This window comes from Cololabis saira, chromosome 12, assembly GCF_033807715.1.
Source record: "Cololabis saira isolate AMF1-May2022 chromosome 12, fColSai1.1, whole genome shotgun sequence".
Classification (NCBI taxonomy): domain Eukaryota; kingdom Metazoa; phylum Chordata; class Actinopteri; order Beloniformes; family Belonidae; genus Cololabis; species Cololabis saira.
The window spans coordinates 11647898-11665669 of NC_084598.1; the positions used below are offsets into that span (position 1 = coordinate 11647898).

General features: G+C 40.5%; 1 protein-coding gene across 15 annotated transcripts in view; it reads right to left on the reverse strand.

Moving 5' to 3' along the window:
* The window catches only part of rap1gapa (RAP1 GTPase activating protein a), a 59287-nt gene that overhangs the window by 5548 nt on the left and 35967 nt on the right, over nt 1-17772 (reverse strand). For 5 of the 15 annotated variants that reach the window (XR_009783822.1, XM_061735514.1, XM_061735515.1 and 2 more), the window contains 17 exons: nt 13446-13481; nt 12377-12424; nt 10234-10272; nt 9918-10106; nt 8199-8302; nt 7640-7718; nt 7499-7552; nt 6412-6495; nt 5464-5564; nt 5178-5307; nt 4187-4342; nt 3994-4065; nt 3799-3885; nt 3541-3681; nt 2264-2395; nt 802-879; nt 21-130 (listed from right to left, as the gene is read on the reverse strand). Coding sequence is in view for 14 of the 15 variants with exons in the window: in XM_061735514.1 (XP_061591498.1) it covers nt 21-130; nt 802-879; nt 2264-2395; nt 3541-3681; nt 3799-3885; nt 3994-4065; nt 4187-4342; nt 5178-5307; nt 5464-5564; nt 6412-6495; nt 7499-7552; nt 7640-7718; nt 8199-8302; nt 9918-10106; nt 10234-10272; nt 12377-12424; nt 13446-13481 (1640 nt within the window). In the remaining variant the exon portion in view is untranslated. Of the gene's footprint in view, nt 1-20; nt 131-801; nt 2129-2263; nt 2396-3540; nt 3682-3798; nt 3886-3993; nt 4066-4186; nt 4343-5177; nt 5308-5463; nt 5565-6411; nt 6496-7498; nt 7553-7639; nt 7719-8198; nt 8303-9917; nt 10107-10233; nt 10273-12376; nt 12425-13445; nt 13482-14829; nt 15181-15462; nt 15777-17772 lie in introns of those variants that run through there. The other 10 variants (XM_061735518.1, XM_061735527.1, XM_061735517.1 and 7 more) reach the window with 7 other exon arrangements.

The following is a 17772-nucleotide window of genomic DNA, read 5'->3' on the forward strand; positions in this document are numbered from 1 at the left end:
TTAGCTGCACATTGTCGTACCTCTTCTCTTGAACTTCTTGGATGTTTTCAATGCCGATGGCACTGCTTCGCCTCGAGCTGAAGGGCCCAGACTTTTTCCTGGTTGGGCTTTTCCCCGGGATTATCAAAGACTACCAAAGACAATGGAAAAGCAGTCAGTGTCTGAGACCCCAAACAGCTCGGAGTAAAATAAGATTTATGCGGTAGGACTAAATGAATATTAAGCCTCCCAAATTATACTGAATTCCCATTTCACTCTGAGTAACAAAGCAGATATATTATACTCTGCTCCCCTATACCTATAACTATGTTGAGACAAAGTGTAATAATATGCACTTAAAGCAGCTTAATGACAAGTTCTGGTGCCAGTTTCTCTGCCAGAACAGAGCGTGCTGACGCAAGACATGAAAGGTTGGCTTAAAGCGTCCAGAGCCTTCCACTAAACATGCTTTCTCTGCTGCATCTTTGTTCACTCAACCTCCCCTTTAAGATCACACTTTAACAACTAGAAAAGGCCTGTAATTGCGTGTGGTTTCAAAGAGCAGTGGGAGGTATCTCTTTTTGCAATCTCTCTCTGTGACTAAGCAATAAATATTAATTTTTTTTTGGAAACAAATAGAGAATTACGCACACGAGAACTGAATACAGAGTGGACATTAAAAGGCTTTACAAGGTGAACACTTCCTGCAGTAACACAGATAGACAACACAGGAACAGAAGAGTGTATTCTGAAAGCCATGCAGAGAAAGACAACAGATAGGGGAGGCAAGACGTTAGTGAGTAGTTAGAATTAGACATGAACCTCTTCTACTGTTCCTATCCCTATGGCACTGCCTCGCCGTCCATATTTACTGGGACTTTTTCCTGGGACAAGTAATGACTGCGCCAAACAGAGGGAGAAGAAACAGAGAGAGACAGGGGGAGTGGTGATGACAGATGACAAAGGAGGGAGAAGAGGAGAAAGGGGGGAGAGAAAACGTGAGATTTATACAAGTATATATGAGATTCCATGCGGTAAGTCATGTCAGTCAAACTAAATACGGAGCACGTCTAAAGTAGAGATTACAAATGGAGACAGTTTGGCTGTACGGGTGCAACACAGGCAGCTGGATGGGAGACAGAAATGATAAACCAGTTATGTGAGTCACATGCCTGTGAGGAAGAGGATGTAGAATAGATTAAAACAAAAAACAAAAAAACAGCAGAAGAGGACACACAATATGTGATTCATTAGACAACGCTGTGTGCACAAGAAAGCTTCCATCAGACTCATTAATAAAGGACGTCGTTACACACCATGATTGTTTACACAGGATAGGGCTGTGCGATTAATCGATTTTAAATCTAAATCGGATTTATTAATCAAAATCGATGTTAAAAAGGAAAATCGGAAAATCGATTTTCCTTTTTTGCAGCTGACTGCATTACAGACAGAGCTCGTCTAGTCATCTTTGTTTGGTCAAGAAAATTGTAAATGTTGTCACTTTACTAAACTCAAGGAGGATTTACAGTATCTTTCAATTGCACTTCATTCCCAATAGGGAAATGTGTTTGCTATTTTTCTTTAAAAATAAAGATAAAATATTTGAAACAATTTATTCCATTGTCTTTTGTAGTTTTACCAAAAAAATCGAAATCGAAAATCGAGTTTTCAGAGAAAAAAATCGGGATTTTATTTTTGTCCAAAATCGCCCAGCCCTAACACAGGATGACCAAAAAATCCCAACAGACATTCTACCACATGAACACTGAGGTCTGCACTCATTTTTGTGCTCAGATCAGCTTTTAAAAACATCATATAAATATCAATCCTATAAAACTACAAATTCCAAGAAAAAAAATAAAATAATGGTACAAAGTTTTTATCTAATGGCATAAATCATAAACTATCATGCACTTGTGCACACACAACACACACTGACAATCCACTTTGGAAATCAAGTGGGCACATGTGAACGGTACAGATGCAGGGGGATTTAAACGCTGTCATGACGCTTTGAGGTCTTCCTTTAATTCGTTCGGTATCCAGTCGCTCCATCTTGTAGAGAGTTTACACTTGTGGTGAGAGTGTCAGGTCTGAGACCAGGGCATGCCGTACCGGCCCCCCGTCCGCTCAGCATTTAGCACATCTTTGTGAGAAGTTAGTGCAGCAGGCAAGTGAGGAAGAGAGGAGGTATTAAGGCCGTCAGAGTTTCTGGGGGGGCGGAGGGGCAGAAATGGCAAGGGCTCGCCTTATTTACGACGAGGAGCGGGACCGTACTTACTATCCCTGGGAATTTGGGGCTCTCTGCAGGGTTGTGGGTAAAGGTGCTGCTCAGGCTAGTGGAGAGTGTGTATGGCTTCTTGAGTGTTAGACTCATGGCATCCATGGACTGGCTCCTACTGCGTATCACCCGCTAAAGGAAAGAAATGAGGAGGGGGGGAGATACATTCAGATGGTGCTGACTCTTGTGACCTCTGTGTCGCCGTTCCAGGCCGAGAGGAGGCTCGGGGCTGTCCCGGAGTACTGTCCACTACGGGCAGAGAGTCACTGGTCTGATACTAATCCTGACAGAAAAGGAAGCAACAGAGAGCGCTGCTAAGCCTCAGCATCCGGAGGGGGAGGTTCAGATGAGTCATTATGTTTAGGTAGGCGGGAGGCGGGAGAGAGAGAGAGAAAGTACAATTGCCAAGTGGCTTGCACCAACGAGCTTAGAAACAGCCAGAAATTTGTCTCCCTCTTTGTAGCTTCTCTTTGCATATAACAAGGTGGAGAGGCAGAGTCCTGTGCTGAAAGATGTATGAAAGAAATCTATATAATTGTGAGCAGCAGCATGCAGAGAGCACAGGATGGAGTCACAAGTAGGACACAGGAGGAAGAAAAAGGCTGGGAAGAGAACAGTGGTGCGTTCCAGCGGCAGAGAGCGGCAGAGCTTCCCTGCATTCAGATTTAATCCACACTGAGAGACACTGATAAAGCTCTTATAACCCAGCGCACATACACGAGTAAGAACAGTCCTGAAATTCTGCCAGGGAGAAGTCGGGAGCAACATCTGGCTGCGCGAGAGGTCACTGGCAGTCAATGAAGCTTCTGTTTATGGTCTCATCGTTGCATTTAATGTGATCTTCAAATAGTAAGACATTTTTGGAAACATGTATTTGCTTTCTGGTTGAGACTGAGATGAGAAAATCAATATAATTCCACATTCATTATACAGTAGGAAGCAGATTAGTTTAGTTTAGATCAACCATAAACATGGCTCCTTTATATAAAGGAACAAAATCAAATGTTGTGAATCAATTTAATATGACAGATGTACATTAATATACCATATAAACACTGAAAGTAAAAGGGATTGTTCTGCCAAAGGGAACTGGCTCTCCTGCCCATTTTTCTCATCTTTATGCTAAGCTAAAATACACTTGAATTAAAATTGTGCAAATCTACAAACAGCTTATGCACAGAGATTTTAACTTCCAGCGGCATTTCATGTCAGAAGATTGCAGGGATTGGAGCAGTCTGGTTGATGCTCCGGCTCTCTGCACGTGAACCCCCACTTACCTTGAAGGACTCAAAGAAGCCCCCTGCTGCCGCATTCCCGTTTTCCAGTTTGTCTTCCTCTCCTCCCACACCCATTATGGCCTGGCTGTTCACATGCAGCTCCTCGTAGAGCGTCTCCAGCAAGGCTGATCTTGTCCGTTCCTTGCACAGACACACACACAAAGAAGAGGGCTTTGAAACAAATGGAAGTGATGCTCTTATCTTACTGCAGACAGTGAAAAAGGATAGAACTGTTAGTCATGATGCAGATCGACTCACCTCCAGTTTGGCAAACTTCTCCGCTTTGTAGCAGGCGTACTCAGCATTTATTAGCTTTGTAAAGAGGAATTCGTGGAACTCAGAGCTCTGGGAAAAGAGGAGCAGAGAGAAAAATAATTTCACTGGAAGCTAAAAGATGACGGGAATAGATAGATTGCAATATGATGATGGCCTGCAGATTGTTCTTTATCTTACCCTTTTAAAGATAGCAGGGTTTGGGAGGGCAGGACCAAAAAAAGGAACGTCATCCCGTGCTGTCACTGATACCTAAGAGGTATGATTAAGGTGAAGTGTAATAATGTCTGCAGAAAAGAAACAGAATATCTAAAGAAGACAGTAGAGTAGCTGCAGTAATCAAATGCAAGGAGTGATATAGGAACCAAGTCACCTTGTAGAGAACGTTGTCAGAGCAGGGGTTGACCACTTGGACCACAACGTACGCGTGAAGAAAGTTTGATGCAATCATGTCTGGTACAAAAGGAGTATTTTGTTCTTGGAACACAATCGCCACAATGTCATTTCCTATGTGTCTCTTTCTCTGCAACTGCAACACAACAGTCACATGACAAAGTAATGATAACATTTCTGGGCTACTTTTTTTATCAAAGCTGTTTAATGATTCAAAGTATATTATTATTAAATTTTAAGAAAACGTGCTAAATCTTGCATAGAAAGCCCTTTGTTGTGGTTTCTGTAAATATAATCAGATGACTTTACCCTCAACAATGACAACAGAAATTTCCATCAGAATACAACTAATTAGGAGCAATGTGTGTGATAACACACGGTGTAGCAGTTATTCTATATTCATACAGACTGCAAAATGAAAATGTAGAGTCTTAAATAATCAGAAACAGTGTCTATGCTTCTTTCCTTTCTCCCAGTATCAGAAATGACTGCAAACAAATCCGTGAAACCCCACAAGGGGGCGCTGTTTGCCTTGATGTAATTCCTCAACAAAGCAGGTTAGGTGAAAGCAGCACACATTTATCACACATTTACCACCTCAACTGCTGGGAAGATTGAACACAAATAGACATGTTGTCATCTGTACGTTTGCCTTAAACATGTTATAAAATGTTGTGTAAATGTATTAATTAGTGATGGTGGTAATATGCAAGACTGAAAAGGAGCAGGATTTGGATGTGTGAGTTATTGGAGATAAGTCCTGCTCACAAATGCATACACGAATGCATGATCCTTGAGTTGACACACTACGTTTTCTTCTTCCCTTTTTTAATCTTTCATGAGCTGCAGTTTTCCAGCACAACAGGGGAGTACATCGCAGCATATGGTACCATAATATCCAGGGGGGAACTTGCCTGACTGCCTGCCATGAATCATGAAAGGTGTGTTAGTTTGTTATTGTATTTTATTACCTGCTGGGTGTCCCCCTCTGTGTAAGGCAGCTTTGTGGACACATGGAACATGACCTCTTTGTTACGGTAGTTACAATAGACAGATTCTGTGCCCGTCTGCCCATGAGTCACGTCCAACCCTCCGCGGAAACTGCCAACACAGCAGCCCATGAGTAACAACAGTGCAGAAGCATGGCCATCATTCCTGTAGTTAGCTTCATATGATGAAGACTGCAGTTGGCATCACGTTTATGAAGTCTACACTAAAAGACATGTAATTCCTGCAAGATTGCTGATATATCCTTACCCTTTAAAGTTATGAAGTTCGATTTTCTGTCCCAAAAACTCCAAGAATTCTACAAATGCAGGACTCTCGTCACTGTTGCCAAAAAGCTCCTCCTCTGAAGTCTGAAAAAGGTAAAAGAAGTTAAAACCTGGAGGAGAAAGTCATTTGAAATATGAAAACTGAATAACAGCAAGAAATTTGTTTTTGTTTTTTTTTTGGAAACAGATAATTGGAATCAATAACTCCAAATGTAGGACTGCATGCTGTCTGTATTTTTTGCAATCGTCCTCCAATACTTTGAGGTTGCATCAATGATGATAAAGGTAGCTTCAATCAGACGGTACTTTCAGAGACTATAAGGCCGATGGCTCTGATTATCTGAGCTGAGCAGCTGATTATCTGTTGGCTGTAAGTAGATCGGTGATGTGAACACAAAAGCTGGCCTGAAAACAAACAAATGTAAACGAATCCCGAGAAGAAGCTGCCCTTACTTATTATTTGTAATTTATTTCTCGATGCAATACTTAACAATCATATCTTTCTCAGCTTGGAGCACCTGAAGAACAGAAAATAAGCCAAAGGTGTTTGGATTCTTTGTGAAATGACATCTTAAGTAAGTTATCATGTATTTCACAACCTGCTCAAGATTGTGCTGGTTTTAAGAGATCAATATTGCCCATCTATATCTGAGGGTATAAGTGTCCTCAGAAAAGCAATCAATGGCTACTTTACCCTCCCACCCCCAGTTCCCTTTAAGAGTACACAAAGGAGCTGATTGGCTCAGGAAATGACAGGGTGAGCTGAAGAGAGCCTTAATGACTGGGCCTGAGACAAAGCCATAATTAAGACCAGAGCGACTGAGCCAAGAACCAGACATTGCACTGCAGGTGCACCCTCTTATTTCTGGAGGGTGACGCGAATGCACGTCTGCAGTGAAGCACCAACCTCTATCCAGGCTTCACAGCTCACCTGTCCAAACTTTTGATAGATGATCCCATACTTGAAGTTGTTGCTTATCACGTGCTCATCAAATGTGACAATGAGCCTTGAAGCCTGAAGAAAATGACATATTATGAGAAAAAAATGCATAAAATGTTCATAATGTTCAAATATGTTTTAAAACATTCCTCATGGCTGATTAGTAACCACAACATCACAGCCCCCCCGCTCTACGTTTCAGCTTTAGTTAGTCATTAGGGAAAATGTATTCCCAAAATACAATGCTCTCGGTCAACCCAGGGGGACTGAACAGCAAATATGAATATTTAACACAGGGGGGGAAAGAATATACCCACCTCACTTGTTTATTCCCAAATTTTAAACAAAGAGCAACACACAAGCAAGGAAAGAGGCCAGCAGGTTAGTACTTTGCCATTTTGTTTTGACCTAAGGATAATTAAAGAGAAGTGGCAGTAGGTTTGTGCACCGATTTTTACTCGTTGTTTTATCCCAAATACATTCAGCTAGTAGTCCATACCAGTACGTTTACACCGTAGTACAACCTGAACTAAAGTGGTGTCCTGTGTTCTTTAATGATCCAGCCGAGACCCATCTATTTAATCCACCAAAAGGTAATCTCATTTACTTTGTTCATGAAAGAAACTATTTCTTGGTTCAGCTGTGACACTTAAACTTGGGGCTCTAATTTAGTTGTGGTTGTATTTCAGCATTGTTTAATTTAGCCATGTCTTTAAGTACTTAATGAACTGTAACAAGGTGACAGGGGAGTATAATGGCTGGTCTTTGGTCAATATTTGCTCACTTTGTCAGCATTAGTGACTTTTTTTATTCAATTCAATAAAACTTTATTGGGTCCCTCAAAGGAACTTTTACGCGTGATATTATGTCATTCATTTCCCAGTGAGATCAATTCAAAAAGTGAGATCAAATATGCAAATGTTAATTAGCGTTTGCATATTTGTTTGGCAATGCCTGGTAATGAAGAGAATCCATTTAAATCACATTGTTCAAAAAGCTGTGCGTTATTGTTTAAATGCCCACATCGTGGGAAAAGAGTGACAAAGAAAACAGCTGCAACTTTACAAACTGAACTTACTTTTGGATAAAGGACGGGAAAAAAGCGGTCCACATTGACTTCTTCACAGACAAGCTTGGACAAGAATAAAAGAGGGAAACATGTCAGAATCATCTTGCATGCTCCTTCTATATACATAAAAACAGAAACATCTCTTCTTACCTTGGCCATTTGAACCACGTTGGGAAACTCTGTCAGGCAGGAAATGGGGATCACATCATGGTAGGTCTTCAGCTTGGTCCTAGTCATAAACCATCGATATCAAAGCCATATAACATGATCCAACAGTCCCATCAGGTGGAAACGACCTGACATGATCTATTATCAAACCTCCCCGCCCTCGCCTCTCTTTGCCTTCACCCTCTCCCTCCCTCCATTGCCACCCACTCACTGGCCTAAATAGTCCATCTGTTACTCTGGTGTGGAAATAACAGCTGTCTTTGACTATATTGCTTCTGATAACACTCAGGGCGGACAAGTACGTCCGGTCAACACTGGCTAGTAAAAAAAAAAAAGGCAGTATATTGTTTATCTCTTTACACACCAGCCTGTTCTCAGGCGTCTGCTCTCACATGACGTGTGCTGTGCCCCCTGTGCAGGGGGCTCTGCTAATCAATTAGCCTGCTAATCTTTAGGACTGCATATTCATTAACTAATATGCTGATGTGCATCACACTGACTGCAGGGCTGTGCCCGAGCATGCATGTATAATGAGCGTTACCTGAGCATTAGGCGGAGATGCTCCTGGTCACCAATCACATCGTATTTTACAGAGAACACCAGATGTCCAAGTGCGCCGTCCACTGAATAGTAATTAAAGTGTTCCTGTGTGAGGAGACCAACATTAGCATGTGTCATGAACACAAGCACACTTTAATACTCAATACCTTCCGAGCTGAGACCCATTTCTGCTTCTTTTATACAGCGTGCAGATCAGACATATTTAGTTTGAAGGGGTGGCAATTCCAACACATCTCCATCAGCTTAGCTGCTGTGTATGTGGGGCCAAAAAAGTGAAGCTGGCTGCAGTTAGCGGTGAACTCTATTCTTATTCTCATATTCAATGAGTGATAATGATCCAAATAAATGAAATAAATGATTTATTTATATGATTTCGGCAATATTTCTTTAATAAGATTGCACATGAAATTTTAGTAGTGTTAATTTAATTTGTTGAAATACTTTACACAGTTTCAGCAATAAGAATCCATGTGGGAAAAGTGGTCATGTAACTAATGTTAAAAATCAAAGTGATGACATATGGTATAAGATACAGGACTGTCTCAGAAAATTAAAATATTGTGATTTTCTCTAATGCAATTACAAAAACAAAAATGTAATACATTCTGGATTCATTACAAATCAACTGAAATATTGCAAGCCTTTTATTATTTTAATATTGCTGATCATGGTTTACAGCTTAAGAAAACTCAAATATCCTATCTCAAAAAATTAGAATATTCTGGGAATCCTAATCTTAAACTGTAAGCCATAATCAGCAATACTAAAATAATAAAAGGCTTGCAATATTTCAGTTGATTTGTAATGAATCCAGAATGTATGACATTTTTATTTTTTTTTAATTGCATTACAGGAAATAAAGAACCTTATCACAATATTCTAATTTTCTGAGACAGTCCTGTATGTTAGCGTTTTATGTGGAGGACACCGACGATGAGGATGTGACCGTATCAAGGAAATCAGTCCTAAGCAAAAATGTTCAACATCCCATGAAAAAACAGCATTCAAGCTGGCAACTGAAGCGTACTGAACTATATAACAAGAGGAATTAAAAAAAAGGTTTTTACTCCTCTACTCTTGCCTCTGTCTGCAGTCTCAGCGGGCCTGTATTGAAATTAAATCCATATACACTGATGGTGGAGTTGGAAATATGAGCCTGAAGCCATTATTGGTTAACCACGTAATACTTTCCACAGTGTTCGGAACTTGTCCATTTTACTGTCCAGTGATCTCACATTCCCCGTGACAGTCAGAGAAAGACATGGTTTATACTGTATGTTCTCCTTGAGCTCTATTTTTCCCCTGCTCTGCATCCTTGACATCTTCTTTTGAGCCCGTGTGGATTTGGCATCCTGGTTACTCATACCGACAGATGTTGAAAGTGACAGAATTACTAACAGAAACCCCTTGAGCAGGACAGCATTCAAACTAGGGCAGAAAGCGCTTCAAAAAGAAACAGATAAAAGACAGAGTATGATCAGAGCTACTGCAATCATTATTCCTCCTCCTATACTCTCTTTGTTCCTCTCTTGATGTCAGTTGTTATTTTATCCTGCCTGTGTCGACTGTTTGTGATTGTCTAATTGTTTGCAACAATAAAACACAATAAGGTGTGAGCGATGTATTGAATGACCCTGTGACAACATAGAAATTAAATTGTGAAAAGGAAAAAAAAGGAATTTGTGTCTGTTTGGCTAACCTTTCCCAGGAAGTATTTCCGGTAAAGTGTGGCTGTTGTGTTACATTCCAGCTTAGTGCGGGTGTTTGGGGACGGAGGCTGCGGCTCCGCGTCACGTGTGTCACTCAGATCGTGGTTGGTCCCCTCAATCCAGTAACCACCAAACTGTGGCAGCAGGATCAGAGGAAAGGGTCTTTTTCTCCCCAGCACCTGTTTGGGATTGTAACATTAAAAAAGAGAAGAAACTGAACTGTGCACATGGGAAAGTATTCAGAATAATAACACAATAATAATGAACACTTCAGAAGAAAAGTGCTGCTTCAGCACATCGTCTTACCTCATGGACACTTGGATAGGGAATATAGTCTTCCTCAGTCTGAAAAAGTAAAACAAATGAAAAACAAAGGGCTTTTCACATCAAAGAATAAAACAACTATGCAACAATGCAATCCCAAAGGACACTGGAGTAATTGCATAACTGTTATACAACGCCAGTCTGTTCAGCGATGACACGTGAACTACGTATTAAGTCATGTCTTTTTTTAAAGCATTTCTATTGTTTGCTACATTGATTGAAACAATGTACCATACTGTCATCCAATCATGTTAAATTCATTATCAGCAAAAATTCTGCAGAGCAAATGATTAAACCTAAATAATGTGGTACACACACGCACGCACGCACGCACGCACGCACGCACGCACGCACGCACGCACGCACGCACGCACACACACACACACACACACAATACACTTTTCACAGCTTAAAAACCACAAACTGCTTAACAGGCCACACATGAAAGGATAAGACACAAGCATAAAACAGAGGAAACATGAAACAGAAAAAACACAAGCAAGAACATTACAGAACATACTGCCATGCCCCATGATAATTAAAAAAGGGTTTTAAGCTGCTTTTTAAAAGATTCAATTGACTCAAGGCAACGTAAAGAAGCAGGCAACGCTTTCCACAGCCTAGGAGCCACTGCCGCAAAAGCACGGTCCTCTCTTGTCTTAAAATGAGTGTGTGGCACCACCAGCAAGCCTTTGTTGACCTCAGACTGCGGGATCTAGATCTGAGATGTTTGCAGAGGCTTAACTGCATGAGACTCTGATAGGGCTGGGCGATTTTGGACAAAAAAAAAAAAATAAATAAATAAATAATAATTTCTCTGAAAACCCGATTTTCGATTTCGATTTCGATTTTTTTGGTAAAACTACAAAAGACAATGGAATAAATTGTTTAAAATATTTTATCTTTAAAGAAAAATAGCAAACAAATTTCCCTATTGGGAATGCAGTGCAATTGAAAGATACTGTAAATCCTCCTTGAGTTTAGTAAAGTGACAACATTTACAATTTTCTTGACCAAACAAAGATGACTAGACGGGCTCTGTCTGTAATGCAGACAGCTGCAAAAAAGGAAAATCGATTTTCCGATTTTCCTTTTTTAACATCGATTTTGATTAATAAATCCGATTTAGATTTAAAATCGATTAATCGCACAGCCCTAGACTCTGACATAGAGAAGTATGTCGAGAGTTTTGTGTTGACTCTTTCTCGTGTTTGTTAGGAGCCTCGCAGCAGCATTCTGGAGCTCTTTTTTGTTTAAACATGTAAAAAAGGCCATTACAATAGTCTGAACGAGATGAAATAAAAGCATGAACAATCATCCCCATGTCTGATTTAGAAAGTAATTCATGAAGTTTGGTGATATTTCTAAGTTGAAAGAAACAATTCCGAATGAATCCTGTACAGTGAGGCTCTAAGAACCAGCAGAGTCAAAAATACCACCAAGGTGTCTGAGGGTGGACAGACGAGGCTAACCGAGGCGCTGCTTTATTTTAGAGGCTTTTAGGGGCGATAATTAGGGTCTCTGTCTTCTCTGCACTTATTTTCAAATGGTTGTCACACACCCACTGTTTGATGCTTGTCAAAGGCTTCATCAAAGGTGACAACTTATCAGATTCTGAAGGTTTAAAAGAACAGTAAAGCTGTAAGAAATCTCAGGAGATTGCCTAATTATCAGACCTACAGGAATAATTGAATAAAAGGAACGGGATAGGACCCAGAACTGAACCTTGAGGTACCCCGCATGACAGGCTTTCGGATTTTGTCTCATGTCCTGCATATCTCTACAATACAAGGGCCAATGGAGCCAAACACATTTTTAACACAGCACTGGAGGAATTACATCATTTGGACAAGTGAAGGGCTTCATTTTATCAAGCAGAGTTGAGACATCATGTAATTTCACAGGTTTAAACAAAGTCTACGAATGATGAATGGTTGATTCTCAAGCACAATTATGAGATGCTGATGGACAAATGTTCGCTCTGACGTTCTTGACTTTGGACACAACGGGGAAACAATAGAGTGAATAGTGTCAAATAAGACCATATTTTTCTTATTTGAAGCGATAAGTTGAGAGAAATATTCCGTTTGGATGTTTGTAAAGTATCATTCATGAAGACATATACCTTGAGGGGTGGCGGGAAAGTGCATCTCTGCTCATCCATTCTGCTGCTCTGTGATGGGAGGAGGTTAAAAAGAGCAAAGCAGAGAGAAAAGAGTCACTGACAACGGATCCACTCAAATGTCTGAATTCAAAGACAAAAACTCTCTGCAGAGTCGTGTTATAATCACAGTAAAAAAAAACAAAAACGAAACAAAACCAACTAGGAGAAAATGATAAAAGTGGTTATATAACACAGTTTTCTCAGGAGATATGCAGCCGGCAACAAAGCAAAGTTGAAGAGGGACAGATGGAAGAATGCAAGAGATATGCTTTGTAAATGGGGCAGGGATGCTGGAAGACAGTGGAGAGCAGGGAGAGACAGAAAAGTGAATTACACACATCAGAGAAGTGCGGGAATTAGATCCAGGAGGTTAAAATGATGCATAGTTGAGTGGTACAGGCACTGCACCTGTGGTGTGTATGTATATGTGAAAGAGGGAGGGGAGGATCAATGCAGGGGAACTGATACACTGATACTAGGGCTGGGCTCGGCAATGGCGCCTTTAAGGAAGATGATACATCGTTGCATAGTCTGACTTCAGAAAAAGACACAGTCCTACATCACCGACTGTAGTGAGGTGGGGGTGTTGTTTTTCACTCATATATGAAAGATGTGAAAACCATTGAAGGTTTTACGTTCTGCAACAAATTTCACGTTTCTGAAAACGATGTTTGTCATCTCTAAATCACAAACTGCAAACGCACATGCACAAAAAAAATATGCTCTATCATAAAACTCTTAGCCTCTTATGTGTGGGATTGAATAAAACGTCTTTCCAGAGGCTTCAAAAAGCAGAAGATAGCTTTTGAAGTGAGGTAATAAGCTTACAGTGCTGTCAACCAGAATGCTAAGAGAGACACTGGGAAAAATACACTGCTCTGGCAACACTCCCCTGAAGAAGCTTAATTTCCTTTGCAAGTACAGAAAGATAAGGAGTATTGTAGCCAAGCAGAGGTGCTGCAGGAGCAGAAAGACACTCTCGACTGGTTAGTGAGTCAAGACAAAATCAGAGATCTGTGCATCTTCTTACCTGCATCTTTTCAATCATTTCAAATAAATCTGTGTTCTGGGGAGAGGAGATAACATTTTTTGAGTTCATTTGATATATGAGAATTCTGGTTCATTTCTGCAGGAGCTTGTGGGACGTTTTCAACAGCATGTCTGGGCTAACATTACACTACATCATGTGACAAGAAAACACTTTCAAATTTCATATGGTCTAGTGTCTAAAGCAGTACAGTTATTTTAGTGAACATTACACAGAAAATAATTCACGTTATGAACCTTTTTCCTTTCACATGTTAGTATTCATTGATTTTAAACTGTTGGTGAGGTTTTGTTTCATTGAAGAAGCCCCAGGGCATGAGTTGACTGCTGCTACTGCTGCTACGGTCAGTCAAAGACCGGTCGGGAACTGATTCTGACACTTCTGGTGAACAGAGGATCCTCGAGTTAGGCTTGGGATTCAGTTGGGATTCTTGGAGAAAGAGGTGGTGAGAGAGGTAGATCAGGGAACACCACAGCTCTCAGGTCACATCATCCACAGTCACTGGTCATACAGCTGCTGATGTCCAGCTGCTGAGCAACGCACGTGTGTCTAATCTCACAGAAGCTCACGCAGGATGTTGTTGAAGATAGTGGATGTTTCAGTGTCATGTCATTGTCAGGCTTTAACTCAATTTTACAAAAACATGATGCTGCGAGTTGAGGACGTTCTGGTTTAAAGTGTTTCATCTCCACAGAAGAGAATTCTGAACCTCCAGAGTTACAGCAGATGCTGCAACACTCGTCTAGCTGTCTCACATTTCTAGGAAGTATATATTTGACCTACATTTCACATAGTATATAATTAAATCATAGCTTTATAAAATATTCCTTTAGTATAACAGTGCATATATTTATCTCATGGTACGGGACAGAGCATTGCCTGTAAATTATTAATAGCGCTAATTTGTTTCTCCACTACCAGTTAAATGTTTGACCGCACTTTCCCACGACTTCTGAATTAAATCATAACTTCAATATCTCAATTGAATGGTATGATACCTAAACATAGATTCTTATTCTAGGGCCTGAACATTAGATTAAGATGGCCAAAATATGCATATTGTAAACATATCATATGGGTAGTAAATGAACAAAGTCCTTTCGATGTGCCAAAAGTCAATGTTTGGTCTCAGTTAGGTCACAAAGAGGTCTAACTCTTTATTGCAACAGTCATGAACAGATGGATCTGGTGTTAAAAAACTCAAAGACAAGCTGGTAAACGAATAAAGCAGAGATGTAAAACTACACGATGTCAGCACTAATGACAAACAGTCAATGGAAACACATCACAACTGTAAACGAGCCTGTAAAAGTTAAGGCGTTCTGCCAGCTATCCAGCTTCATTGTCATTTTTTATAGCCTTTTACCTTATTGGAGTAATGATCTGCCTCTCCTTTGCAGTTCATCACTCTAACATGGCCCTGCGGGACCCACTGGCTTTTCCAGTCTAAACGACCTGCACAGTCCTTTAGAGCCCAGCCACAACTGTTGCAGTATTGTCACTTAGATAAGCACCCACTTGCAGCTGCGCCCGACATCTGTAAATGCTGCGACACGGCTGCAGAGACGCGTTGATCTGTGGTAGTTAACCGAGGGCTGAAAGGTTCAGCCAGTAAAGCCTGGCACAAACGCTTTGTGTGCAGGGCAATCATGTCTTAGGTTCCAGTGCGAGCGTGAGTAAAGTCCTCCACCATGTGCAAACAAGCGTCTGCCACAAACCCAGAAAGTAAATAACCCTGACTCTAACCAGAGGTTAGAAAAAAACAAACTCTAGTTCTGAGCTTTGAATGACCTCTGGACATAAATTAAACATAAATGTTTAAAATGTCATCAGTTCCCGATATGCAATATATTAATATGTTGAATATTTATACTTCAGTTCAATAAACCATCTTACTAAACTTTAGTTTTGCACTTGAAACCAGTCCCGTTGCATTCAATTTTCATTTTATTTTGCCACTTTTATCTGTCCGTCATGTTCTCAAGGTGAAGGTACTTACATTGTTGGGTCTCCTCCAGTGTGCATTTGTCAACACCGGAGCATGATAGTCCAGACTTTTAGCCATAATGAACTCTTTGTAAACTGAAATCCTGCTGCGTCAAAAAAATATGTTCCAATGTCTCTGATTTCAGCAGGCTTGGATTTAATTCTCTGTGACTGCTGAGCCTTTCTCTTTTCATAGATGAACTTCAGAGTGCAACTAGCAGCAGGAAGCTGGAGATGAGATCCACAGGCTCTAAAACTGCAAACTCCAAATGCAGACTTATCAGCGAGTGAGCATCTCAGGTTGCACTGCAAAGCCAGCTGTTATCGCTTAAAGCTGGGAGAAATAGTGCTCTGACCGCAGCTACAGGTGTCTCCTCCCGTAGACCCGTTGTGATGCTATAGTGCATCTTCCACGTCTGTCCAGTCACTATCTTGACTTTGGCTGAGAGTTGGAGGAGGAGTCCAACCCTTCCACTCTCATACACACCTGTGTTGTCCCCTGTACAAACAACTCAAGGGCGTTCACGTTCGACTGCAATCTCCAAAATCAAAGGCAAGTACAGTTTAAATGATCATCACATGTGGATTCAGAGGAATATAAGGAGACGGGAGAAACAGAATATCTTGTTTTTGCAGTTTCGTGTTTTTGCAGAGATGACTAGAGAGCAGGAGGTGTTCAAGATCCATGAGGAGCAAGGCTCACACAAAGAGCAGGTGCAACAGCTGACCTTTCATTACGACAGCTAATAGGATTGTCATTTTGACAACGAACAAATTAAAGCCGCAACACCTCCTCTACTCCAGATGTATCGGCTGCAGTGCTGCGTGTCCTCAAAGAGCTCATTAGGACTTTGAGCAGCTCCATGTGGTGGATCCGTGGGCTTCCTTGTTATTTTTCTTTGATGAACAGTATATGTGGTTCAGCTAACCAGTGCTTATTCCTCCCTGTTTTGTTCTTTTCTTTATCAGAGCTTATATGACATCAGATATTCACGGTAGTCGGTGCCATCAATGAGGCTGCAACGAGATAAGAAACAAGCTCCGTCCAAATGTTGAGAGGGAGCACAATCTAAAAGCAATGGACATCATCTGTAAAAGGGATGGGCGATATATCGAGATTTTAATATATATCGATATATTTTCAAACGCGATATAGTACGAGATAATATCGTTTATATCGATTTAAAAAAAATATATATATATTATTTTGATATAGCTTATTTTGTGACAAATTGACTCGAATGTTTTATTTGAGATTTGCACAAATGTTTTGTTATTTGCACAACTGTCAACCTCAGTGGAAAAGTCTGCCTGTTACTGTCTACATTGTATTAATTGCACAGTGTATTTTAATTTAATTGTTATGCAGGAAAGGGGTATTTTATTTTATTCAAGAAGCATTTTTATTCTATATATGCAGGCAGTTTATTTTTATTTCATTTGTTTTATACATTTTGATATTGTGCAGACCTCTGTTAATAAAGGAACCTGTGTGACATTTGGCACGAGGCTTTGTATTAAAACTGTTTTTTTAAGGGTTTGCCTCAGACAAAATGAAGCTAACAGAGATGCTATGCTATAATGTTTTGGGGAAAACCCCAATTATGGCACAGAAAAAATATCGATATATATCGAGTATTGCCATTCAGCTAGAAAATATCGAGATATGACTTTTGCTCCATATCGCCCAGCCCTAATCTGTAATGTATCTGAGCTACTGCTTCAAAGAATTACTATCAGTTACCGTAACTACACATTTGCTTTAATTCTCTGGTAATTATTCAAGAGTTTAAACATGACAGTTTAAGCGTATGGCTGAATTACGCAGTGGCGGTAAAACCTGGTGGGGTTAAATGCAGATTAACCTGCTTTTCACAGAGCTCAGATTAAAGAGATATGCTCCTCTGAGTGTTGCCCGACTAAGACTTTACCATAAACTGCATTAGCATGCGCTCCCTTGGTATCCTCCTCTTATGCTCGCTTTTCATAGATGTCAAATCATATGATGCAATCTAGGAAGGCATGACTAATTCAAAGGTGATGTTCCTTTAGTGAGGAACAGAGAATGCATTAGAGGCACCCTTATCGGTCTGATAATAAGAAGTTTCAGGCAGGTGTGATGCACCTCCGGTGCTGCAGGGATCAGGATCTCCACATTCTCTCACTCCTAATCCCTTTCTCTCCCCACGCCCCTCTACTCTCCACAGATTAAGTCAGGTTGTGGGAAATGTAAGCTTATTCCAGAGTGTGTTACTGATTATGAAAGCAATCCGACATGAGTGAGATTGTAAGCGCTTTTGATCTGCGCGGAGCCAAGATCTGT